General features: G+C 39.2%; 1 protein-coding gene across 4 annotated transcripts; it reads left to right on the top strand.

Annotated features, from left to right (window-relative positions):
- The first annotated feature begins 565 nt into the window (after positions 1-565).
- Positions 566-26503, top strand: CASP7 (caspase 7). Of its 4 annotated transcripts, none has more exons than XM_074875327.1 (7): positions 566-604; positions 2271-2383; positions 20725-20873; positions 21760-21888; positions 22396-22571; positions 24106-24244; positions 24885-26503. In XM_074875327.1, exons 2-7 carry the CDS (start codon positions 2271-2273, stop codon positions 25106-25108), a joined length of 930 nt encoding a protein of 309 aa, XP_074731428.1. In that variant the 5' UTR covers positions 566-604; the 3' UTR covers positions 25109-26503. The 4 variants fall into 4 exon arrangements, with proteins under 4 accessions (XP_074731428.1, XP_074731427.1, XP_074731426.1 ...); XM_074875326.1 differs by lacking the exon at positions 566-604 and adding an exon at positions 611-988; XM_074875325.1 differs by lacking the exon at positions 566-604 and adding an exon at positions 1464-1640 and having other exon boundaries at positions 20728-20873.

The raw sequence follows: 26503 nt of genomic DNA on the forward strand, positions 1-26503 counted from the left end.
CAGGAGTAATTATTAAGACTGTGCCAATCTTCAGGCCGTGTACTGGACTGCTGGGCCTGATGCAACGGCTACACAGTAGGGTATCGTAATTAGCAGAGATGCAACACACTGGATAATTGGAAAGATAAGGAAATGCAACTGAAGTCTATATAAGGGAAAAAATTTCCTTAGATCTAGACAATCTTGTGTCTCCGTGAAACTTAGGGCTCTTCTTTCGTGGGAGTATGTCAGCACACACCTATTAAAAAGTGGTAATTTCCGTTTTGCTGCGATGAAGCCGTCATTATCAGGGAAGCGAGGAGGGCCGGGGGGCAGCGCCCGAGCCCCTCTGCCGGGGGAGCCGGCTGGGGAGCGCGGCCGGAGGAGCCCTCGCCTCCCCGAGCCCCACATCCACCCAGCGCCGCCGCAGCGGGCGAAGGCCGAGGCCGAGGCCCCACCGCGCCGGGGGACGGGCCCGCAGTCCCGCCGCGGCGGGCGGAAGGCGCGGCCGCGCCGGGACAGGCCCGGGTCGGCGGAGCCCGCCCCGCCCCACTGCCGGCCGGCGGCCGCCACCCCGCCGCTTTCGCTTTCGCTTGCTTCTGCCTCGCCAGAGCCCAGCGCCAAGGCAAGCCCCGGCCCCGGCCCCGGCCCCTTCCCAGCCCCCGGCCCCTCCGTATCACGACGGCCGCCTCAGGCAGCCCGCGCCGCTCCCCTGCGCCCCAGGCCCGGCCCGCCGCCTTCCCGCTTCCCGCCTTCCCCTCAGCCGGCCGCCGCCTTCCCGCTCCCCCGCGCCTTTCCCCTGCCCTGCCCTCTCGGGCTGCGCAGCCATTTCCTGAGAGAGGGCAGAAGTACTCGCCGTGGGATTTGCGGTGGGTGTCGTGGGCAGCGTTGGCAGTGCTGGCTTCCTCCACTCGGGGCTGCGCCTTCCTTGGTGTGGGGCTGCTCCTCCGCCACCGCCTCACTGCCCAGCTGCGGCCTGCGCGCTCTTCGAGTCTTACTTTTAAAAAAGGTGATTAAAAACTGTATTTGTCAAAGCTGGATCTAGAACCCAGCTTTCAGGAACTGCTGTTACTCTCAGGGAGCTTAAAAACCTCACTCAGTGTCTCAGACCCTGACTGGGGTGGTGCTGGCGGCCATGTAGCCACAGGGCCCAGCTGCTGCAGGGTCACCAGAGGGTGGTTTTCAAGCTAGGTGTGAACATGTACTCTTCTGAGTAAATGTGTTATAAAAGCAGGTTTAATCGGCTGAAATATGGGGAAGGGGCAGGAATCGCTGCTTCTTTTCCTCATGGAAACCTGGAGCCATAGTTGGACAAGGTGGCTCAGTGCATCCCAACGCAGGCGAAGGTGGGGTCCCACACTGCCTTTTCCACTGCTCTTCTCACCCCACGATGAGCTAGTGCAGATCATTGTGCTATCAGAAAATGGACTCCTTTTTCATTGTAGCTTTCTGCCAGCTTAATGATCTAAATAAACTTACTGCGTGGGCAACTCAGTACATGAAAGAGGAGAGAGCAACCATTTTTTCATCAGGAAAAAGTCATTAGATCAGCTCAGCCTTGTTGTCTAGTGGAGCCCCGTGTCATTTTTGAGATGAGTGAAGATGTTCCAATCTTGCACTGGAGTAACAGAAAAAAAATTGGCTGGAATACAGCAATTTGTGTAAGAGGCTGCTTCATGTAATGAAAATACCTCTTAATTTCCAAGAAACACTTCACAACTGTTTTTTTTTTCTAAGAACTGTACACATGTATTAATTAATCTTTAGAAGAATATAAAATTCATATTAAGTGTTGATATAGACAAAACAGAGAAATGAAAACCTAAGATCCCATCCGTGGAAGATAATACAGGGTTTTTTCTCTTATGCACAATTGACTGTGTATATGCAGATGAAAACATAGGAGCTCTCTGGGTGTCTCAGTACTGGATAGGATTGCAGTTATAAATATTTTGATGTTAGTTGTCCTTGCTTTAATCCCAACGTACTTTTTTCCAGACCATGAAAAATTTTCTGGGGATTGACTGTAAGATCTTTCACCATAAAATGATTTTTACTTTTGTTCTTATCTGCGTTTTTCAGAGTGGCAGTCACTTTTGGCAACTGCCACAGGGTAACACAGACAGATGAGCATGTGCAATGTCATATTAATTCAGGGCCAGAAATCTATAGCCACTCTTGGTGAAGTATTATACAGTATAACTAACAACCCCATGTATCTGGTTTAATGGTTTGGTTTATAGAAGTATTTCTGGAATGATAGTGTTACGTTCTTGAACTTTTATTTGTAGATGTCGGGAGATCAGCATGTTGATCGCTCTATTCAAGAGGGAGATGATGAAGATTATGGTGATGTAGTTGATGCAAAGCCAGACAGAAGTAGCAGATTCTCACTTTTGGGGAGGTAAGTTACTACTTCTATTCCCGTTATTGTTATCAGCTGTCATGCTACCCCCTTCTAATGGGATTTTAGTGTTCAGTTTGCCATGTTCACAATGTCATAGATGGTCTAGATAGGGAGATGGTTTGTGTTGTATAGTTTGAATGTATCTCTCCATAGTATCTCCCTATAGAGAGACCTACAGTATCTCCCATAAGCTTTATTTGGTAGTCAAGAGACCACTAAGTTCATTTAGCATCAATTATAGTCCCTCATCTTAAACATTGCCCTTTGGTGGAGCTGAGAATTAAATATGCCATTAATTATCTACTTTACTGCATTCAGCTCAACTAATCTCCTGCATCACTGGAATTCCCTGCTGACTATTTAAGTTAGTGTAAAGCCTGGATGTGCCATCTAGGTTGTAGCACAAAGAAGCCTCACTGAGTCTAGAGATGTAACCCATTACAGAATAAATTAAAAGCCTTTCATTTTAAAATACAGTAGCCTCACTGAAGCATAAGCTTATTTTCATTAAATGTATAGCAAGAACTATGTACTGCTTGTCTGTACTGCTGAAAACACTAGATAAATGTGATTGAAAATGCAAAAGATGAAAAATGAACGTGCAAAATTTACAAATACTATTGAATGTCAGCAAATGGCTACTTCACGTTATGAACTTCATGGATCTAGAGAGATTTTATTAGAGGTGTTTATTGCAAAGGCTATTGTATTTACAGAGAGGTTTTGATTTTTTTGCTATTGGACATTCACATTCAAGTGAACAGTGTAATTCAAGAAAGTACATGGAGAATATAATTTTATTTTTGCTGCTAATTATATGAGTCTGATTGGAGTGACAAATGTGTGAGGAGTGAAGATTCTTTAGTCTTAGAAGACTTTTGATGTGCTGTTAAGCAAATCATTTTGTCTCATTTTATCATTCCTCAAATATGTTTTATGGTGTGTATGTGTATTATTAATTTTAACAGAATCACGTCATGCAAAATAGACAATGTAACATTTGTTTCTAAATCTTGCCAAATATTTTTCAAAGGTTTCTTTTAAACTTTATAAAATGCATGTTTTAATATTTGGTCTTCTTTATAAGAGGTGATTCGCTAATACTGTTACTAAATTATGCAACTCCAGGTTAATCATTCCTGAAGGAGAGGCAATGATTAGCATTTCTATCACTTTTTTTCTATAAGAAATTTTTCAAATAAATTTGCTATGCATCAGTTTGAGGCATTGATCTTTTGGGAACTCCTTGAAGATACAATTTGAAACTTTTCTTTAGAAGTAAAAAATTGCTCAGATTAAATATGAGGTAATTGAGAAGATTCAACTTAGATTTTGTAGAAAAAAAATAAGTCTGAGAAATCTATCAGAGTTTCTTGAAGAAGATGATGATTGCCTAAAGCGGAGTGAGCTGGTTGACCACGAAGGTCTTTGTCTTATAGAAACTAAAACTCTTTGACCTGAAGGAAGATAGGAGAGGAATGTGAGAGGATAAAGGAAGATGGGGTATGATCTAAAATTGTGATTGTAATGGAGGAGAAGTTGAATAGAGAATGATTGTTCCTTGTGCCTCACAGATCTGGGGGATGTCCAATGAAAAGTTGATGCAGTAGGTTTAAAACAACTAGTAAGTTGTAGTTTTCACATAGTGCAGAATGCAGTTGTAGAACTTAAAGTCACAAGATGAGTTCAGAAGGTATTATATGTATTTGTGGAAGAAAAGTCCAGTGGGAATATTGATGTTAAAATCTTTGGTGCAAGACATTCCTAAATCAAGTTTCTGTGAGAATATATTCTGTATCCAGTTTCTTTTGTTTGTTTTCTTAAAACTCATTACTAGTCAGTACCAGATACTAGGCTAGATGTACTTTTAGTTAGAACCAGCTGGCTCTGTGTCTTGATTGCCAGGGCTTCATTTTGGCAACATGAAACTAAAACCTGTAAAATAAGATGTCTAAAATGCTTTAGATTGACTACAATTTGGTCCCTTGTTTTGTTTTAGCAACCCAGTTTTCATCAACTGTGCAGTACTTTCAGTGAAAGTCTACATTGTATTTCATTTATTATTGCTTAAAATACGTAAGCTCAATAGGAAAACAAGTAACTTGGATTGTTATATAAGCACATTTATTTTAATTTAAGAGAACAGGGCAGTGAGAAACTGAATTCAAAGCTGTACAGAAAGACCAGCTATTTCCAGTAGCTTCACAGCTCCAATTCACCATTCTCTGGCTGGGACTGGAGATTTATCTAGCAAGAGCCGTAAGTAAAAATAAGTGAAAATCTTACTCACTACAGTGAATTTTTGTCTAAGAAGTCTGTGAGCCTGCTTTACCATGGAGGCCACAAGGCTCGGAACAAGCCACAGAGTGAGCAGGTTCTTCTGGCTGCACCACAGTTTAGGGGAATTATCTTCTATGTATTTCTTTTTCTTTGAAAAAGTGCTAGGACTTAGTTAACGTTGGTGGGGAGAAACTGTTTGGTGGGGAGAAGAGTTGAAAGAGCTAATTTTTGAATTAACATCTGCCGGTGGTGTTTGGTTTAGGGGTTTTTAACCACTAGATGGCAGGAAGGTATCAATTTTGTTTACTGAAAAAACGTGGACAAAAATTAGGGCGCGTTGCAGTTGAGCAAAAAGTTATATTCCAGAAAGCATGAGTAGTAGGATACACTCTGGCAAGCCTGCACACAACAGAATTTTAAAACATGGTTAAAGAAGGACTGAGCTGAGGATTTCAAAAGTGTGTTTAATTCTTTATGTGATGGTTAGAAACTAATAGAATTTTTCCTATAGAAATTTTTCGTTTTATGCTGTATGTGTTCCTGTTACACTTTCAAGGCTTTAAAAATAGTCTCGCTTCTCCACAAGATGATTTAATATCTTCATTTTGTATCTTTTGGCTTCTATTGGGGAACTCTGTTAGGGAGATTGATAGCAGCAAACCTATTTTAGCATCCAGGAAACACAATGTAACATGAAACAAAATAAAATTGTGGTTCCATTGTATTAAGCAGAGCTAAGATTTCTTTTACTCCTAATGAAAGTTCTTTTTTTTTAAAAAGCTTCATCTGAAAATTCCCAAGGCTTGGTAGACTCACACTTGTGCTGTCAGTAATCATGACTGTGGGCTTCAGTGAAGAAGCATAGTGCAGAAGCGGGTGGTTGTTAGTAGTATCTAGGTACCGGTTTTATTCTAATTTATTTGTATAGAACCATTTGTCCCCTGGTGACTTTTTCTACTCCAGCCCTACTGTCTTGTTTTACAGTCTATATTCCCCTTCCCATTTGGAAACAGAGAACATAGTATAAATATATACTTAAGAACTCTTACAAATACCTAGTTAATAATTGAAACTGTGATTCTGTAGTGCCCTTAATGCAGAAACATGAAATACATTGTAAGAGAATCCCTCTGAGGAATTTGAGAGGCTTGTAGGGTACACTGACATATAGTCACCAGGAGTACTTCAGCTGTTTAACACTGCAAAATCAAAATACCTGTAAGGTATTTATTTCTGCAAGCCAGGCCATTATAAAGTGTGAGACTTTTTATTTTAATTAATTTGAAAGTTTGCCGCAAACATCAGTGTGTATGTTGCTTTCTGTAGTTCAACAGTTATGATAGTTACGTAGTTATGTTATCTACCATGTTTGTAAACTACTATTTAGATCAAAAAGATTCATGGATACATAGTCTTTCTTTTCATTTGTACAGTGTTTATTTGGGTTACAGGGCATCAAAGTGAGGAAGTACAGATTTACCAAAGGTGTCTGTTTGACCTTCATGACCCTTGTCTCAGTACAGCCATATTTTTCAAAATAAATAGCCTTGTCCTTCAAAGAATAAATATTTATTTTTGAGATTCAGCCTCAGCTGAACCTCAGGTTTGGAGCTGTAACAGGTGTGGAAACTTGTCTTTGTTTCATCTTTGCTCTTCTGTTGTTTTTCTGTGTTTTGGGGAGCTATTTTCCATCCAGTTTAGATTACCAACAGCTTATTTTTATTTGCTTTGTAAGAAGCTGCTTTGCAGATAGAACTTTATGAAGAACAGTTTCACAGTGATGCAGATGCATATGTTTTCCAGAGTTGCACATTTCATATTTTTTGGGCCATTTGAAAACACTGGGCCTGATCTGTGGTGGGCTGACTCTGGCTGGATGTCAGGTGCCGGCCAAAGCTGCTCTATCACTCCCCCTCCTCAGCTGGACAGGGGAGGGAAAATAAAATGAAAGTATCATGGGTCAAGATAAGGGCAGGGAGGGATCTCTCACCAATTTCTGTCTCAGGCAAAACAGACTTGACTTGGAGAAATTAGTTTAATTTACTAGCAATTAAATCAGAGTAGGATAATGAGAAATAAAACCAAATCTGAAAAGCGCTTTTCCCTACTCCTCCTTTCTTCCCGGGCTTAACTTTGCTCCTGAGTTCTCTACCTCCTCCCCCCCACAGTGGCACAGGAGATGGGGAACAGCGGTTGTGGTCAGTTCATCACACGTTGACTCTGCCGCTCCTTGCTCCTGAGGGGGGGGACTCCTCACACTCCTCCCCTGTTCCAGCGTGGGGTCCCTCCCATAGGAGACAGTCCTCTATGAACTTCTCCAGCGTGAGTCCTTCCCACGGGCTGCAGCTCTTCATGAACTGCTCCAGCGTGGGCCCCTCCCACAGGGCACAGTCCTTCAAGAACAGACTGCTCCAGCGTGGGTCCCCCGCGGGGTCACAAGTCCTGCCAGCAAACCTGCTCCAGTGTGGGCTCCTCTCTCCATGGGGCCACAGGTCCTGCCAGGAGTCTGCTCCAGCGTGGGCTTCCCACGGGATCACAGCCTCCTTCAGGCATCCACCTGATCCGGTGTGGGGTCCTCCACGGGCTGCAGGTGGGTCTCTGCTCCACCATGGACCTCCATGGGTGCAGGGCACAGCTGCCTCACCATGGGCCGCACGACGGGCTGCAGGGGAATCTCTGCTCCAGCACCTGGAGCACCTCCTCCCCTTCATTCTTCACTGACCTTGGTGTCTGCAGAGTTGTTGCTCTCACATATTCACACTCCTCTCTCCAGCTGCAGTTGCCATTTGGTTTTTTTCCCCCTTCTTAAATAGGTTATCCCAGAGGCACTACCACCGCCACTGATGGGCTCAGCTTTGGCCAGTGGTGGGTTCTTCCTGAAGCCAGCTGGCATTGGCTATGTTGGACATAGGGGAGGCTGCTAGCAGCTTCTCACAGAAGCCACCCCTGTAGAGTCCCCGCTATCAAAACCTTGCCACGCAAACCCAGATCTGATAAATCAATTGCTTGCTTCTTAGAAAAAGTACTGCTGCTACCACCATATGCTCATGAAGAAACTGTATTGGCCTCCACTGCATGAATGTCAGCTGCTCTTGCCTTGAAACCAATGTGTTCAAATCCAAATGATGCCTTGAATGATACCTCATCTTTTTTATCATAACTTTGACAGTTTTAAAATTAAAAATGCAGTTCTGTTACAAGTTTTTAAGTGACAATATTACAGACTTTTGAAAACTAAGTATTGCTAAGAAAAGTGTCTAGAATAAAAATAGCAAGTTACTTTAAAAAAAATAATGGCTGATGAATCATTGTCTGAAGTTGTGCTCTGGACTGCGACTCAGAGGTCTGAACTGAACTCTTGGTTCAGCCTCACATTTATGTCTCTAAGTAAATCACTGCACTGTAGTCTATCCTGTAAATGGGTGATGGTCTTTCCTTTTACTATCCTAACTCCAAAGTCTAGCACAATATAATTTTGATTTTGTTTGGAGTTTGTGGGTTCTGCTTTGCACAAGCTAAATAATCAGTGCATTTTCCCACAAAGTGCTGAACATAAAATTTCAGAAGCAATAAGTTCTGGCATCTATAGTCTGTTAATTCCTACAAAGATAATAAAGAGATTTTAACATAGAGCAACAGGGATGTATCATTTTCATTACTCTCTTTTAAACCAGAGGTTGTTTTATTATTTTTTGTTATTGCAGTTTTTGTTAGATCTGGAACTCAACTTCTGGAGAACACTGCAGGAGTAGATAACAATTAGTGAAAATTGTGGTCAGTGCTCGTACTTTCCCTTGGATGCTTACTGGATGTACCATATCTTGAAATAGTATCTAGTCTGAAGTGTAAGAACTCATTAATTCACAGTCAATATTTGTTTCCAGTCCCCTTAGAGACTTTATCTTGTGAAGCACAGCAAACACTGGGGTATCCATGAACTGTATCTGTAGCAATCACAACAGTGAGTCAAGTATCCTAATTCCTTTTTAATGTAATAATTTATTTCCTTCATTACAACAAACTCTGGGCTGTCATCATATAAAATTTGAAGGAAAGCTATTATGTAGTGTCATTTTGAAGCTTTCAAAGGAATCAGAAACAAATGAAGCCAAATTTATAATAAACCAAAACTGTTTAAGGGTAAGTATACAGGAAATAGTTCTATGAATTAGAATACAAAGAGGTTTTGTAAACTCTGTGTGTTAATTTGCATTATTTTCTTAGAAATATTCATTGTGTAAATATTGTAGTAATGGTGGATCAGTTTTTGAGAGGAGGAAGAAGGACGTATTACAAAGTGAAGTCTTCTGTCCCACCTCCATCTCAAGATCTGCTGTATTTTCCTACACTCTTACATAGGAACAGTGATAGAATCAGAGCGATGGGAGCATGTTTTCCGCTTGTCAGCAAAGGTAGATCAGGCCTGCATGACCTCAGCTTACAGGGTGATAGCTGTGAGGGTTTGAATAGCCCCATAGAAAGGTCCAGCGTGACCCACTGCTGACACATGCGAATCTTTGGGCCTGAACACAGAGAGCATCCTGTTTCACTCTCCAATGTAACCCTGAGCATGGTGGGCTCCTAGCATTAGCAAAGAAGATTAGACTTGCTCTTGAGGACAAGCTGAAGCTGTTTTCAGATGCAGTGTGGAGTACCATTTGATGATGAGCCAAGGTACTGTAGAATGTTATTTATCTCCTTCATTCTGTGCCACCTGTTTGGAAATCTCATGAATGAATACCCTGAAAGAGTTTAGTTTCAGTGCTTATATCAAGCTAATTATAACTCTACTGGCATTTTGCAATTGCTAATCCTAGCCAGAGTGTTCTCTGAGAAATAGTATTGGGGGGGGTTGCTTTATTTTAGGTCATTTTCCATCATTTTCCAGGCAGTCCATATAGCAGTATATATACCTGTTAATTGCTCTAAATACCTATGATAGATAAGGGAGGCTTCATCTTTTTTTTCATATAATTAGCAGTTGCCTATGCACATTATACTCCCTAGGATATGATCATGCAAGATTTCAGTTTCCAGAACACCCATGGAAGGTATGTATGTGCAGGTTTTCTAGAAATTAGCAGAAAGCCTTTCAGCAAGCAATAGTCTTTATTTGTAAAATTTCATCTTTTGAATGTTATTTGAATATTATGTTGCATACAATATTGTGAGGCCTGCACAGCAAATACCATGCAGCTAATTAGGAAGCTGAAGACAAATTGCAAATTGATGGTTCAGAGTTTAGAATTTACTCTGTTTTGGTCCTCTCTGCTGCAGGTGTTACACCACAAAATTGTCATGTAGGCTGTAAATGATACTTAAAATATTAACTGCTTGAAGACTAGGATACTGCTACCTGTTTTTTTGTGGGTTTTTTTTCCTCTTGCCTTTTTTTAACTGTTGCGAAATGTGGACAATATTAGACATAACAGTCTGTGTTGAAACTTTTTTTACAAAGTGTAGCTGGCTTAGCCCCTGTGCGCTTGGTCTGCTTCATTTGTAAAAAATATAATTGCAGCCATGGTTTTGCTTTGACTTACAATAAGGCCATCACTAACACATAGTTAAAAGAAGAGGAAGACATAGTTAGATGTAACTATCAGAACTCCAAAGGCATATATAATATACAAAGTATGCCAGAAGTTGTAGTCAGAGGTTTGCTCTTTCAAACAGCTCAACTCCTTTCATTACACAGTGAGTTTCCAGTTGTGCTGGACTGGGGTTTTACAAGTTCTTAGAGAAGATTCTCCTTCCTAATTGGAGAAAGGTCTGAAACTAAAATGGGGCAAAAAAGCTACAAGAATAGCTCAAGGTCTGAGACAAATGTCTTATAATGAGGGATTTAAAATGTATTTCGTTTCTCTAACTAAAGTTGAAAGATAATTTGCTTGTACTATACAAATATATAGTGTACTATACAAATACATAGGTGATGGAAGATCAGAAGATAGGCATGTTTTGCAAGCAAAGAATTCATAAATGGATCTTTTAAAAACAGGTTAGGTATAAATCTAAAAGATTCTGCAGATTAAACAGAGGCTGCAGGTTCGTAGAAACTAATGAGTAAGGGTTTGTGACTTGCTTTGCAAGAGATCAAATGAAAAGTGCTCACACTCAAGTGGGTCAGTTACTGCAATTAGCATGTTGCAGCTTGTTGATTTTGTTCATCTCAGACTGTTTCAGTTGTGAAGCTTTGTGGTAGGTGAGGCCTTATTGTGATTCGAGCTAATACACGTTTGATTACGGTTTCAAAGGAATATACAAATAGCCATTGCTGTAGTTCAGCTGAGTAGCTGTAGTATGGTGAGCTGTGATATCTTTATTGTTAAGCCAAGGTCCTAGAGGCCTTTAGGGCTATAATATACTTTGGGGAAAATGTCATATTCTGTGGACTGCAACCCTGTCATTTTTGCAGTTGATATTAAATAATCATGTGCAGGCACTGGAGGTTTTATCTCTTCAGGGAAGCTAATGTAACCAAAGATAGGAATTTGGTTTTGGACTGAGATCCACCATAAACCTCCATAGTGGACAGTAAGAATGCCTTTGTTTCAAGCATTTTTTTCCAGGAGGCACGTGGCAGTAAGCTACTTCACACACTCTCAATGTAAATATTGTACAGATGTACAAAATAGTGGATTTTAAATTCATTCTCTAGTTTAGTGTACACTACTACCTCCTTGGAAAGAAACCATGAGATCTGCAATTGTTTTATGAAATAAATTTGTTTAGGCTCCATTTGGAATGAAAAACTAAGACCAAGAGATGTAGAGTTACTTTCCCAAAGTTATTCAATAGCAGAAGCAGGATTCACACTCGGTCCTCCATCCAGTCCACAACTAAGTGGCTCTTAGTGGATAACAGAGCATATCCCCCCACTTGAGCATTTTGGTTTGTTTAATACTTTTCATCAAGTTATCTGAGAAAAACATAGTTAGCATATAACTTAATAAATGTTTTTATGATTTGGTTTCAACTGTTGGAGGTGATACAACATGCTACAGGAAACTTAGGGAAATGCCAGGATTTCTTTAAAAAAATTGAAGCATTTTATTTTGCAAATTTTCTGCAAAATCTGTAACAGTGCTGCTACATATGTCATAGTAAGGACAAAAGTAGGTTTTTGATATAACACTGTTCTACTGGATGAATGAACTCAGTCCCGTCTTGGGCAAAGAATTTGTTAATGATAGCTTAGGTCCCTTCCAGCTCTATCATTATCTTTATAAAATCAAGGAAATAATCCCATTGTTTACCTAACTCCTTTCTTTCAAGACCGCTACAGCAATATTTTCCTTTCAAAATCAGCATGTTTACAGTTATAAGGAGAGCTTGGGACATGGGTTTCCAAAGAAACAAGAGGTACTGTCTCCATGAGCTTCATAGTTTCAGGTTCATTCAAGCAAAGGCTTTGCCTCTGGTGACTTTTAAACTGGCATTGTTTAGCCAGCCACAATCTAATTCCAAAGATGTCCTTAAGAAGTGATGAACAGCAATTGGCAGTTCAAAAAGAAGCTGGAGGCTATATAATTACCCTTGCCTCAATCTTGAGAACAGTTACAAACAGGCATTATTTTATTGCCTGACTAGTCCTGTTGCTTTTGGTAGACCTGCTCCCAGGAGGAAAGGAGGGTGCGTTCAACTAGGGACTGTGGTGTTTGAGTAAGCACACTTGCCATTTCCCTTTATTCCACCCCTTCCCAAAAATTACTTTCAAGGTTTAGGTACTTCAGCAGAGTAGTATATGAAGATGCATGGGTTGCACAGACTTTATATGTCATTGATAAATATGAACTTTAGACTCCAGTATTACCAGTTTGGCATGTTTCACTATAATTTAAAACTTTTTTAACAGACAAAACAAGACCATTAGAGGGAACAGAAACCTAGGACCGTTTGACTGGCTTTTGTGTTTTAATGTTCAGGGGAGGGGGAGTTGTATTGTGTTGTTTATGTTTGCTATTCTAAACTCCAGCTGTCAGTTTTCATGCCTTTTGTGTAAGGCATTTCCTTGCCATAGTAAGCAATATAGGTGAAATAATGTTTAGATGCTTTTTGGGGAACTTTTATATTCAGTTTTGTAGGACTGCTTCTCTTTTCTAAATGAAAACTTTCTACTATGTCATAAAGATTCTGACTTTAATATTAGAAATTTTTTACATTTATCTGGAGCATATTTAAAAATAGCCTTCTAAAGATTGGTTATTTTGTTGGTACTAGTCTATCAAAGTCAGCAGTCATTTGCTAATAACTTTCAGTAGAGAAAGTGAAAGTATGCGGTATCTACTTGAACTTCCTCCTGTATGATTAGTATTGCCCCTTTTTCCTCAGGAGGTTTTTGCTTCAACTCTTAAGCTCTTTTTCAGTTTATCTACTGGCACATAATTTGGAAGCCTGAGTAACCTTTGTTTGAAAAAAAGATTGGGAGGGATAATATTTATTTTCTTGGTTTAGAATTATATTTAACCTCTTTCAAAAGAGTCCTTTGTAAGGTGTTACCTGTCCTGGTTTGAGCCCAGAGGGCAGCTGAGCACCACGGAGCCTCTCATTCACCCCTTCCCCCTCAGGAATGAAAAGGAGAAAATAAAGCAAAAGGCTCGGGAATTGAGATAAGGTCAGGGAGGGATGATTCACCCATTATGGTCACCAGCAAAAGACAGACTCGTTAGGGGAAGAAAAAGAACATCAATTTAATGCAAACACTAAAACCAACAATACTTAACAGAATGGGACAGTGGGAAGTATTACCACATCTTAAAGACACCTTCCCCCTCCCCTCCCTTCTTCCCAGGCTCAGCTTTGCTCTCAACTTCTCTCCTTCTTCCCCTCAATCTGGGGGGTGGGAGAATAGGAAATGGGGGATGTGGTCAGTCCTGCTGCTCCTTCCTTTTCAGGGGGAGGACTCCTCACACTCCTCCTCTGCTCCAGTGTGGGGTCCCTTTCACAGAAGACAGTCCTCCATGAACTTTCTCTGACATGAGTCCTTCCCATGGGCCACAACCCTTCCTAAACTGCTCCAGCGTGGGTCCCTCCCGTGTGTTGCAATCCTCCCAGTGCCGAACTACAACAGTGGGGGCTTCTTCCCACAGAGTCCCAGCCTTCTTCAGGCACAGCCAACTGCTCTGACATGGGGTTCTCCACAGGCTGCAGGTGAGCATCTGCTCCACCAGGGACCTCCCTGGGTGCAGGGGCACAACCCGCCCTTTCACCATGGGCTGCAGGGGAGTCTCTGCTTTGGTGCACTTCCCCCTCTTCCTCCTCCTTTCTTTCACTGACCTTGGTGTTCACAGAGGTATCCTCCTTGCAACTCCTCACAACTCGAACTCCTCCTCCCAGGTTCCCCTTCTTAAAAATGTTATCGCAGAGGCACAGCCATCATCACTAATTGGCTTGGTGCAGAGGTGGGTCCAACTTGGGGTCAGGCAAGCTTCAAGAAGCTTCTCACAGGGGGCCACTGCTACTAAAACCCCCACCACACACACAAACCAAGCACATTGTCTGAAAAGAGAGAGATGGAAATTGCACCTTTGATTGGAGTATGTTCAGGACAAAAGGTTTGTGAGCCATAGCGTGTGACAGTCAGGTTGGAAAGAGAATTGAGATCTCCCATATGCCAATGTCTTCTGCAGTGGCTAAGCTTCACTTAGTATTCCAGCATGCTGCCTTCTTAGCATGTGACCCAGGATCACACCATCAAATGCAGTGTAGTACAGTTTTAGTAGCTGGTCTAGCCCTTATGGTTAATACTTAGTCCTTATCCCATATAATTTATGCTTTCTGATTTTTAACACTAAAGGAATATTCATTTTTATAAAAGACAATTCAAGTAGTGGCACATTCTTCTTGTCCAGAAATGTTACTGCTCTGCCAACCTGATGCAGTATTAATGGGAAAAGGCAACAGGATAATCTATTATTTGCATGCAGCTCTAAATCTGTGTGACACTTTACCAAAACGGATCTGACAAAGAACAAAGAGTCTGCCTTAAAGAACTTAAGATCTAAAAAGCTCTACTCAGGTTTAACAAGTGTCTTTTGCTTGTTATTGCCAATAGGTTTCAAGAGAAGAAAAATTCAAAGAGGGGAGAGTGTACAGTAATTAGAGGTGTACTAAATATGGTGAAATTAGACTGGATAGAAGTATTAAAGCTGGATAAAAGTATTAAAGCTGACAGTTTGGAGAGAAGTTTATGTAGGAGTAAGACATATTAATGTATGATCATCAGAAAGCATCAGACCTATGAATAGACCACTAATTATTGAGACTAAGGTAGAAACATAGAACAAAATATTGAACCCTGATTTGCCTAATTTATGAATTCTGTTTGCTGTTCACTTCTTTTGGAAGAATAACTCTGAATTGGTCTCCAGCACACTCAGTTTTACTACACATAGCTTGGTGATGCTTTGTGAATTTAAACACAATCCCCTCTGCATTTTCATTGTTTCCTGTCTATCCTTTAGCTACCTATCTAAAAAAAAAAAAATATCCAATCCAGGATTTTTCCCCAGGAGAACAAACATAGCACCTGTGATAAGCAATAGTCACAACCATTGTTTATATTGTGTGTGCAATAATGGAAGGAGTGGAGATTTTTAGACAGAAAGAGTAGCATAGAGCCACACAAACTGCATAACATTAAATCAGCAATATAGGCTACATCAGTTTCTTCAGAGGTCTTAAAACTAATGTATTGTCCCATACACTTATGGGGAATTTATTAGTATGAAGCCTTTAAAGAGGTCCCCAAATGTAAGAGTCATGAGGGAAACATCTCAGTTGTTTGTAATAGAATAAAAAGCATTGCAGTTTTAAGATACTTTGCATCGCACAACATTAAGTGTATGAAAGTTCTGGTGGATGTTGATGGATTACCTGAGAATATTTGTACTATGGACTTTGTCACTGTACTGCTGCTATAATCTTCTTGCCTGGACTCAACAGAAAGGCTGACAGTGTGACAGAAACTAGAATAAAACTATTGTCCAGTGCCAAAAAGCATGGGGACTCCAGAATGGATCCTGAGATGATGTGTTCTGTAAAGATAGCATGTTTTTTAAGGCAAGTTTTCTTTTTAACAGAAACCTGTTATCAGTCATCCAAAAATTATATATGATTGCACATTGTATTAAAGAAGTATGTCAGAATAAAAACTATCACAATGTTCTGTGATATTCCTTATCAAGTAAAGCCCAAATTTACTGAACTTCATAGAGCAAGAGTAAGACAGAGTTCTCTTCTTTTGTGTGTGGTACTTTGAATAGAAATGAATGTAATCAGTTTAGCCTTTTCCACCCACCTCTGAACGTCGACTTCCTTAAATTGAATAGTATCATAATTATAGATTTCTTTTATCTTACATTTTTCAGTACAGCACAGAAGTCCCTAACTTTCCTGGGAGAGAAGGGGACTATAACTGTTTTCAAAGCCCGGATATCCCTCTGTAATATCATTTTTAGAGTTCATTTTGATTAACACATTAATTTCCTCTTAGAAAAGCAAACAGGAAAAAAACAAACAGGAAACTCTTCCCATGCTGTGACTGGGAAGTGATGATCATGAAATTTGTCTTTATTCATCTAATCCTCTGCCTGTAAAGCTATTTAAGTGACTGCTCTTTTCCACAGAGGGCTGTTTCTTCTGTGTGCTAAGTGTCACATTGCTTTTAAGGCCAAGCAGCTCATGTTTTCAGAAGAGCTCTATTGTCCATCAGTTACTATCATCCTCTTTTTAATCAATGTTGAGGTTTAGTAAATGGATTAGTGTAACAGTTTCTACCCTAGAGATTGCATTTCTTAATGTTTCCCTTTCATCCACTCTTCTCTTGAGAACTTTCCCTGCATTGCGCTGGGACTCTTCCAAGGGGAGTCCATATAGTTACAGCAGATCATCTTTCTTAGAGCAGGTTTTTTTACAGTCACTGGCCTTTACACCTTTCACAAAGGTAGGCAATACTAGACTACACTGCTGACATTGATTATGTAATGTGATGGAAAGTGAAGACCCTCCCCATGGAAATATGTTCCACTACACTTGAAGTTAAGCCGCTGGTTCTCACTGAAAGACTTGTTGCTCTGGAGGACTGGCAGAGCTGATCCCAAGAGCTTGGCTGTAGCAAGTGGGAGAGATGATGAGAGACTGCAACACTCAAGGAAGCCGTTCTCTGGCACATGGATTCTTAGTATGTTGTTATGTCATACTAATATACAGTAGCAAAGACAGTACAGGAAGATGCCAGTAGAAAGGAAGGCAAAGGAGAGGAAATCTCAGCTGCTAAGAGACACTGCTTTTGGTAAAATTGTTATTGGAAATAATCTTTAGGTATAGTTAAATGTTAACAGTGATATTTTTATCCTTAAATCTTGATAGCGTACATACTGAAATCATAATTTACCCAAGTTTAACAGAAAATAAAGTTTCTTGTGATAAGTAGCAGTCCTTTTGACAATCAAGTTCACTACTAGGGCAAGTGATGTATCTCCACTGACTTTTACAGAATTTTAGCCACTCATGGTGACAAGAAATTTGGCCTTTACTGTTTAGAAGTTCAGTAATAAAATGATAAATGGTATGGGTCACTTTAATTTTATATCTGAAAAGTGAAAAGTTGGTAATAACGATTTTCCCAGGGTTGACACCAGTTCAGTCTAGCCTTGATGAAATCACGTTCCCAGACATACTGTTGTCGAGCCTAAGGCCTGAATTTAGAGACACAGTAAAGGTGAAAATGTGCAAGCTATATGAGGCTGCCAGAGTAGAGTTTCAGTTTTACTGAACTCTGGACCGAAAGGAGAAAACTTGAAATATGTGAGAGCAGTTATAGGAAGAATATTTCTAAGTGACCACTAGCGGAGTGAGGAGTTACAGCGCAGTTGTAATTAAAAGCTGAAGAAAAATTAAACAGTCATAAAATTCAAGTTTCTATTTAGTCTGGGCAAGTTTGAATCCCAAAAGAGGGAAATTAAAGACACTGAATGTCAGAGAAACGGAATGAAATAAAACTGAGGGCAAATAGTTTAAAGCATTTTATAACAGCACATAATGAACCTGTGGAAACCCTTTTGTAAAATATGGTGATTAGAAAGCTCAGTAAGAACAACGGCAGTAAACATTTATATTAACATGTGGCCAGTTCAAAGCTTATAAAATAGAAGTTTAGCTGGAAAGCTTTAGGCTTTCAGTCATAACCCAGTCTGTCACTGACAGGGCATTTCCCTTAAGGACTAATTATTATGTATTTATTACTTCATTAGTCATTATTACAAGGTCTGATTTATCTTGTTGAAACTGAAGAGTTGGACCTTATACTATCAGTTTCATCCAGTCGGGCAATTCCCATATTGTACTATGTTGGCACAGAAAACAGGAACTTCAAAAAGCAATTTCTTTCTGGACTGCAGGCCCAGGATACGTATACACCAAAACCTTTGCTTCCTTATTTGTTCAGTTTGGACAGATACCAAAAGATTTCTGAAACTTTTTGTTGTCTGCTAGTAAAGAAATGATAGGTGGTAACTCTACAAAGCATGCTGTGGTGGCTTAGTGTCTCGTTAGCCAGTTCAGCTTGGAAGGAATCATTAGAACAAAGCCATACAATCCTCTGTAAAGGAGTGGGGAAATGATAGACTTATGTGTGCTACCGTGCTGAAGAGGCTTGTCTGTGACATTTGACATTAACCATCATAGAGCATCTGGCATACTTTTGGGAATAGCAACAGTAGTAGCTACGTGCCTTAAACTCTCAAGTATTTCCACATGAATGAGTGCAAACTATTGAACTCGGAAGTGAAGTGGTTTCAGGGAAGTTGTGTGGCTATATTATTACGCCACTTATCCCCAGCTGCTATTTTCAGTGAGTCTTTTTGGGGGGTAACGTGGCTGCATGACTTCTGGACTAGAATTAGATCACTTCCAGCATTTTAGGAGAGCAGACAGTGCAAACATGATACCGTGCTGCTCATGTGGATCTGTCCTGAGTGTTCACAACTGTTCATGGGTTGGACATAAACAGAAATTCGTGTACAATCCCCTTGAAAATATCCTATTGTGTGTAACAGCCACTGTTAGTCATACAGCTTTTTCAGGAAGTCAGTGAAGCCAGATAAATCTGTAGAAACTTCAATCCAGTGTGGACTGAGGAAATTAGCCTCTTCATCGACCTGAGTGGTTATTTGTTGTTTTGAAATTTCTTTTTCCCTCTTTGCCAGAGAGCTGTCTAGTGATATAGGATGAGGGCAATTTTAGGCTAAAATAAGAATCCAAGATCTCTTTGAAAGTCAAGTGTAATATTAACATCATACCACTGTGGATAATTCTTTAAAATGGCTAAAGTCTTTTCTTGATGCAAAGCATATTTAATTATTACTCCCAGAGCCCTGGGGAAGCAGTATGCAAGGAGAATACCAACATTCCAGATGATCAGACAAAATCCTCAAGTAGATACGATTCAATATCTTGTTTTGTAGTCTCTAAGAAAAGTCTAAGAGAAGAGATGTTATTAGGATGGTCACATGTAAAGAGTACAGAGAAAGCCTGCCAGGTGCAGCTATTTAATTTGACCCTTTATAACAGAACATGAGGACACTCAAAGATAAAAAGAAGCTGTTTTAAAATTGAATCGCACTTGCATTTAAACATGATGAATCATCTAGAGAAGGTTTGTTATAGTTTCCAATTAGTCTTATCCTTTAGTAATATAAAAGAGGACACTCAAAGCTAAAGGACAACAATTGTTAAATCAGGAAGGTAAGAAAGTAAATTACCTAAACAACTTTTAATCAATTTGCAGCAATCTCATGTCTACAGGCTATTATTGAAGCAAATAGCTTAGTAATTCTTTAGAAAGGTGTCAGAGTGAGAATAGTGGAAGTACTTATATTAATTGAGATTATGGAAAAAATCTAATTTTATTAAAAACAAACTGTATCATACAGTTATTAGTGCTGCCAAAGGAGGTTATGTTTTCCTCTCAGACATCAGCAATAAATACTATTGGAAGCAGGATGCTGGACCAAATAAGTAAGAGAGGTGCTGATAACTTCTTCTGCCCTTTCCTGAGCATTGTTTCTAACTAGACTTGCTCCAAAGCTTGTTTATAGTGCTGAGGTTGGATCAGACCCTTTACAGGTGCTCACTGGCTTCAGTTCTGCTTGAGATCTTACCAATGACTGAAGCCACCTGCTTGGACCAAAAAGTCCACCTCTAAAAGCAAGTACTGCTGAGTTCCTCATGCCTATATTTTAGGTGTGCATGTTGGCTGTAATTGGTTTGTTCTTAATACTTTGTTTAGAATAAATTGGTGAGTAATGTCTGTGCTATCCCTTTGCATCTCTTTCTAATCCAGTCTAAGATTCCTGCACATAGCAGAAAGGTCAATACACAGTCATATTAACAGAGAACATTTATAGCTCATTTTGGTTTGGTTTGGGGTTTTTTGAAATGAGGTTCAGGTATTGATGATTACATTAAAATGTACTTAGTTTTTTGCATAGGTTCAGACTGCTGTTTGGCAGACCAAATTAACACACAACCTATTCACATCTATAACCTTTATCAGTAGAAACTACCTACTGCTCGGTCGTAATCTTCAGAGAATTTAGGGATGATGGTGATTTAATAATTGAATCTTATCACGCCATTGGGTAAACTGCATATCTTCTTGTGCTTGGAATAGTTATTAAGGGAGATCTGTCCGTCCTTCCATGAATTATTTATTGTAAAAGTAAAATATGTCCAGAACCATAGTTTGCAAAAGGTTACTGACAGCCTGACTTCATGTTTAGGCCATTTGTTTTATCTGTGGGTCAGGATCTGTGTATACTCCCGTTGGCTGCAGTTCACTCTAGAGTCATTTTGCCATCATCAGAGTCCAGTCACACACAGTAATCACTTCATGGAAATCAAAAGATCTTTATGCCTCGATCTGAAATATGAAGAAAGAAAACAAACATTAGAGAAGAAAAAACATTGGGTAGGGCTGCCTGAATGGTTTGAATTAAGATAAATAGGCACACTGCATGTGACTGGCCACTAACAACAATTTCATTTGCTTCACCTAGAAGAAAGAAGAATGGAGAAGAAGAACAGCCAAAGTCCTCTCTCAGTAATCAGTACCGAATTGTTACACCCACATTCCAGTATAATATGGACTACAAGAAAGTTGGCAAATGTATTATTATAAACAACAAAAATTTTGAAGACAAAACAGGTAATGTTTTTTCTTTGATGATACTCATTACAGACTTCAGAATTTTTATACTTTCATTATTCAATAAGCATTTTATTTTTAGGACATGGAATTCTAATGAATATATTTATCTTTCTTGAGAAATAGTTGTTCCTACAATTTATTCCTGTTCTTTAACACTTATATTAGAGTGGCTCTTATCAGCTTCTTTGCAGTATATATTTCAAAGAGCATGTCACCTTGCTCTACCAACTTCAAACTAAACCTTTGTCCCAGAGTTTAAGGCTGTGTTGTTAAAATTTGAACTTTGGCATCTGCAGCCCATGTTATAACTTCTCTGTCCCTGAACTACAGCTATGAGCTACAAAAGCTAATAGCTGTAGCTGTGTTCTGTTCACACTCCTGCATTTGACTTTTCAGACCATGTACAGTTTCAAAGCAGAGATTTGTGTTGTAGTCAACTTCATAGGTCTTTTCTTATACACTTGGCAAACACACTAAATGAAGTGTTTATTCCAAATAATTTACATCAGTTTCTTTTATGTGGGTATCGTAGGGACTCTTTGCAACAGTTTTTCCTTGGGGTGCTTTATGCATATGTTACACTGCATAACCAAAAGGAGATAGAATCATTCACAGAGGTCCTATGTTGCAAGGTGCTAGAGGCGTGCCAACATTTTTCAGGATAAGATAGGTGTTAACATTGAGCCTTGCGCTATTTTGTGTTAAAACAAATCTCACAATTTGTTCTCAATGCTGAGAATGCTGTTAGAGGATTGTTTTAAAATCATGTCACCATGACATTGTTTAGGTTTAGTAATTATAAACCTAAAAATTTACCTTTGAACACGTGAATTAGTTTGAATTGTGTAATGTGCAATCAACCATATTCTTTGTTTTCTGACAGGAATGGGTACACGCAATGGCACTGATAAAGATGCTGGAGATCTAGCTAAGAGTTTTAAAAGCTTAGGGTTTGAGGTTTGCACATACAATGACCGAAGCCGTGATGATATGGAAAAATTACTGAAGCAAGGTAAAAATTTAGAATCATAGAATAAGTTAGAGTAGAAAAGACCTCTGGAAGTCAGTGAATCTACCCCCTGCTCAAAGCAGGTCAAATTGGAACAGATTGCTTAGGCCCCACTACATGCAATTTTCTGTATAGAAGAATTCAGTTTCTGAATGGATTAGACTTAATTCCCCACCTCTTCCTCCAACGTCAATTCAGAAATACAGCTTTCTTGTCATATTAGGTGAAGCACCTGTTCTGTGTATTAGGTGAAGAGCCTTGTCATATTAGATAAAGAGTCCAGCCTGTTGACTCCAGTGGGCTAAACTCAGAGTCAAGTGAAGAATGCATTCATGTGTTCAAGGTGCTCATCACATTACTAGGAAGTGGGATGTGTCATCTTTATCCGCTCCTCCTTATGCCTTCCAGTAGAAGCCCAATGTATATTTAGTCTCAGAAAAATGTGTTTGCTAAATATAATTTTCATTTAAAATGTTGCTTCCTTTTGGCTAAGAAGTATTTGTTTTGTAGCTGCTGAGGAGAATCACAGTGATGCCGCTTGTTTTGCCTGTATCCTTTTAAGCCATGGGGAAGAAGGGCTCATCTATGGCACTGATGGACCCATGGCTATCAAGAGTTTGACTGCGCTATTCAGAGGGGACAAGTGCAAAAGCCTTATAGGCAAACCCAAATTATTTTTCATTCAGGTAATAGCCCTAAGGTAAATATAGTATCCTACTGCTGCAGTGGGGAAAGCATGTCGTGTTGATTGTCTGCTCTAGAAGAGCCCTGTAGGCTAACTTACTGAATTTGCTGGAGGTTTTGTGAAAAAATGTGTCAAGAGAAGCTGACTGTGGGTGACTTGTTTGTTTTTAAAAGATAATTTATATACAAGACTCACAGATGTAAAGAACATATTTTCATTGTAATTCTGTACATGGTTTCTCTTTGCGCTTGATAATATATGAATTTCAAAGCAGAAGGATAAACTTCCTCTTGTGCAGACAGAGCTGAGGACAGTACATGATTATCAGTAGAAATAATACTGTCCAGGTCTCTCTGAAGAAAGGCTGTCTCTACAAATAGCTGCATTCTGCTAAAAGAAATATTTTTGCTCTCCCTCAGTAGCCTAAAAATTTATATCACGTTATTGTGTTAGCAGATAATTATTTGTATATTACTTAAGCTTTTAAAGACAGCTGTTTCAAACAGTATTAACTGACATACCAAGGGTCTGAATTCTCTTTATTATCATAGTATTGTGTAGGTATGGGTGTTGCAGCAGATGTGTTCCGTAGGCTGTTCCATCAATTAACCCTCAATCTCAAAGTGAAAACTGTGTCTATTTTCATACTTCATTACATTTCTTCTACATTACATTTGTACATTTCTTCATCCTACTAAAGTGATGTTTCTTTTAGTTATAAGTTTGGAATGGGTGTTGTCTTTAAAATTATCTTAATAAAGGCAACCAACTGGTGTTATTTAAGCCCATCAGACTGATTTTTTTTGTAAGAGCTGTCAGTCAAAGCTACTGATCAAGAGCTGAAACTTACCAACCTGGACTCCGGTTCCAGTGTGCCCTTTAGCTAAACCACGTGATTAAGAAGGGATTAAGAATAAAAGAGAGAAATGGAAAAATGTTAACAGTGCAATATACTTGAAATGGGTGGTCAAACACTGGAAGAGTGGAACACTGGAACAGGTTGTCCAGATTGTAGAGTCTCCACCTGTAGAGATATTCCAAACCCAACTGGACACAGTCCTGCTTGAGAAGGGGGATTGGACTAGGTGATCTTGGGATGTGATTTGTTATTCTGTGAAATGTAGTGCTACAGCAGTGCATGTCAGGAGCCAAAGACAACATGTAGTCCACTGTAAAGAAAATGTCCAGAAGTCATGCTGCAGAAGGTATTGAGTGCTGAGGATGACTCTAGACTAGTAAAAATAATCATGGTTAGAATAATATAATGCTGACTTGGCACTTTGACAATCCACTGAGATCCACAACCTGCAACACCGTTACCTCACTTTACTGTACAGGATGTATATTTTTAAATGGGTAAGCTAGTAATTTTATCACTGAACAATTAGATATCCCCCAGAATCACATTTCTGCTTCTAATGCATGCAAGGTACTGCTTAAAACTGTATCCATTAAAAAATGTTAATGAATACGTATTTTCATAAAACCTTGTCTCTCCTTATTGGACAAGTTCTCTTTGTCTTCACTGCTTTCAGGCGTGCAGAGGCTCTGAATTTGATGAAGGTATACAAACTGACTCTGGACCTGCAAATGACACTCTGGAAACAGATGCCAATCCAAGATACAAAATCCCAGTAGAAGCAGATTTTCTGTTTGCATATTCCACAGTTCCAGGTAAAGAAAAGGGGTCACGGTGAGAATAGAAGCCTAAAAACTTATCACCCATATTGACTTGATTGTAGACTGACCCTCACTGGTGATACAATGTGCATTGATGGACAAAACACTAAGGCCCAGCATATGTTGGGCCAGTGTGTTGTATCCACCCCTTTTACACTGGCTGTAGTGGAAGCAGGAGAAAGCCCAGACTTGGCAGGTGAGAAGGCAGACGTTACAGGTGGCAAAGGCAGTACTATCTTCTGGGAATCCTGCCCTTCCGTGTCCCAGTTTAGTGAATGTGTGAAATATGTGATGAAGGCAGGAAGAGGAACAGTTATGACACAAAACTTATTCTTAGAGAGAAAGAACAAGAAATCTTACTTCTTGCAGTTTCCAAAATGCAAAAATATAGAATGGTACTTTAGTAGTGTGAGGTTTGAAGAGTTACTACACATTATTTTCCATTTTAATGAAATAGAATATGTGACACAAGTGATAAGAACTAAACTTTCTGTATGTGCATTGGTACTTTTTGCCCAGAATCTTTCACACAAATTAGTACATATCTCTCTGCCATTCCATTCTTCAGCACAAGATAATAAGAAAAAAGAGAAAAAATAACCCCATTTACTTTCTTATCTGTCTTTCCTATAAGGTTATTACTCCTGGAGGAATCCTGGAAGAGGCTCCTGGTTTGTGCAGTCTCTGTGCTCTGTGCTAAATGAGCATGGTAAACAACTTGAGATCATGCAGATCCTCACACGGGTCAACTATGTGGTTGCCACAAATTTTGAATCACAGTCTGATGATCCACGCTTCAGTGAGAAGAAGCAGATTCCCTGCGTGGTCTCTATGCTCACTAAGGAACTTTACTTCTGAAAGTGTATTTCAATGCGGCCAGTGACGAAAGATCAGGATATGGTTTTGGGTAGAGATTTGATTATAAACTGGAGTAACACATTCTTAATAACAGAAATGTAAATACAATAGATTTTTATATTGTATAAACTGGGGTATGTGATGAATGGACAACATGCAAGATTTTAAAGAAGAAATAAATGCTGTGGGCCAACCTGACAGCTAATTACTGTATCTTGATTTCCCGTAGTGTGGCTGTCATGGTTTATGGCTACTGAAGATGTTCTGAAAGTCAGCTACCTGACCCATAAGGGTTTAGTCCAGAAAACAGATTATAAATTAGGAACAAAAAACTTAAATCTTGAGAATCCATCTGTTCTTTCACCGCTAGCTCATGGAACCATAACTTCCTCGGAAATTTCCAAAGACCATCATATTATGGGTATGTCCAGTGATGAAACAGTTTGTAGCTATTTAAAAGGGTGTTTCTTAGCCTAATATATTCATTTCCCTTTTATGAACGTTATTAATGAAGACTAATGGTTGCTCTGTGCTTAATCTGGAAGTCAATTTATTTAGTTATCACCCTAGCATGGGATGGATAAATAAAAAATCAGTATTTGTAGATGATTTACCTGAATAGTATGGAAATGTAACAAATAGAAAAATCAAAAAGAAACTCTTTGTTAAAGATTGGCAAACTGTAATTGGATGATGCCTTATTAAAGCACCATTGTAAAGATTTTTGCCTTGCAAATGATAATTAACTGATAGAACAGCCTGTAACAGTGGTATTGCAGTTTTTCTGCTTGCAGAAATAAAACTGTCTGCTTGTTGATTCAGAAGGTTTGAACCATCAGAAAGTTAATGCCAAGGCTTTGTTATAAATCATTAAAATTTAATGTTGAAATGATAGAATTGTATGTTCCAGTAACAAATGTATGTTTAGATATAACTTCTATTTGTGAGGAGTTTTGCCAAGACTGGAAATACTTACTTGAATCAGAAACCAGAATTGCCTTTTTAATTACTGTGCGGTCTTGATTTTGTATTTTGGAATTATGTCGGTGATGTTTATATTCCTATTTTTTATATTCTCTTTAAAGTTGATAGCTAGCTCAAAAAAGTAAGTTTAGTGATTTGGTTAAACTGATAAATGATTAGTGTTCACCCTTTTCCCAGTTAATGTACTCTATACTCTTTTGAAATCTTCTAAGAAAATAAGTGCATATTATTAAAGCCAAGTTACCAAATTATTAAGTTTATTTTCTTACAAATACTGTGGCATAGTGAGGAATATATTTTATTATATTTTCATAAGTCAAATTTACAGTTGTTTGAATTAAATAAATGATTGTTTTATGGACGTCTTGAGCATGAAATCAATAAAGACCTTTTTTTTAAATTTCCTATGAA

The sequence above is a fragment of the Strix uralensis genome, chromosome 7 (genome assembly GCF_047716275.1).
Source record: "Strix uralensis isolate ZFMK-TIS-50842 chromosome 7, bStrUra1, whole genome shotgun sequence".
In the NCBI taxonomy this organism is placed as follows: domain Eukaryota; kingdom Metazoa; phylum Chordata; class Aves; order Strigiformes; family Strigidae; genus Strix; species Strix uralensis.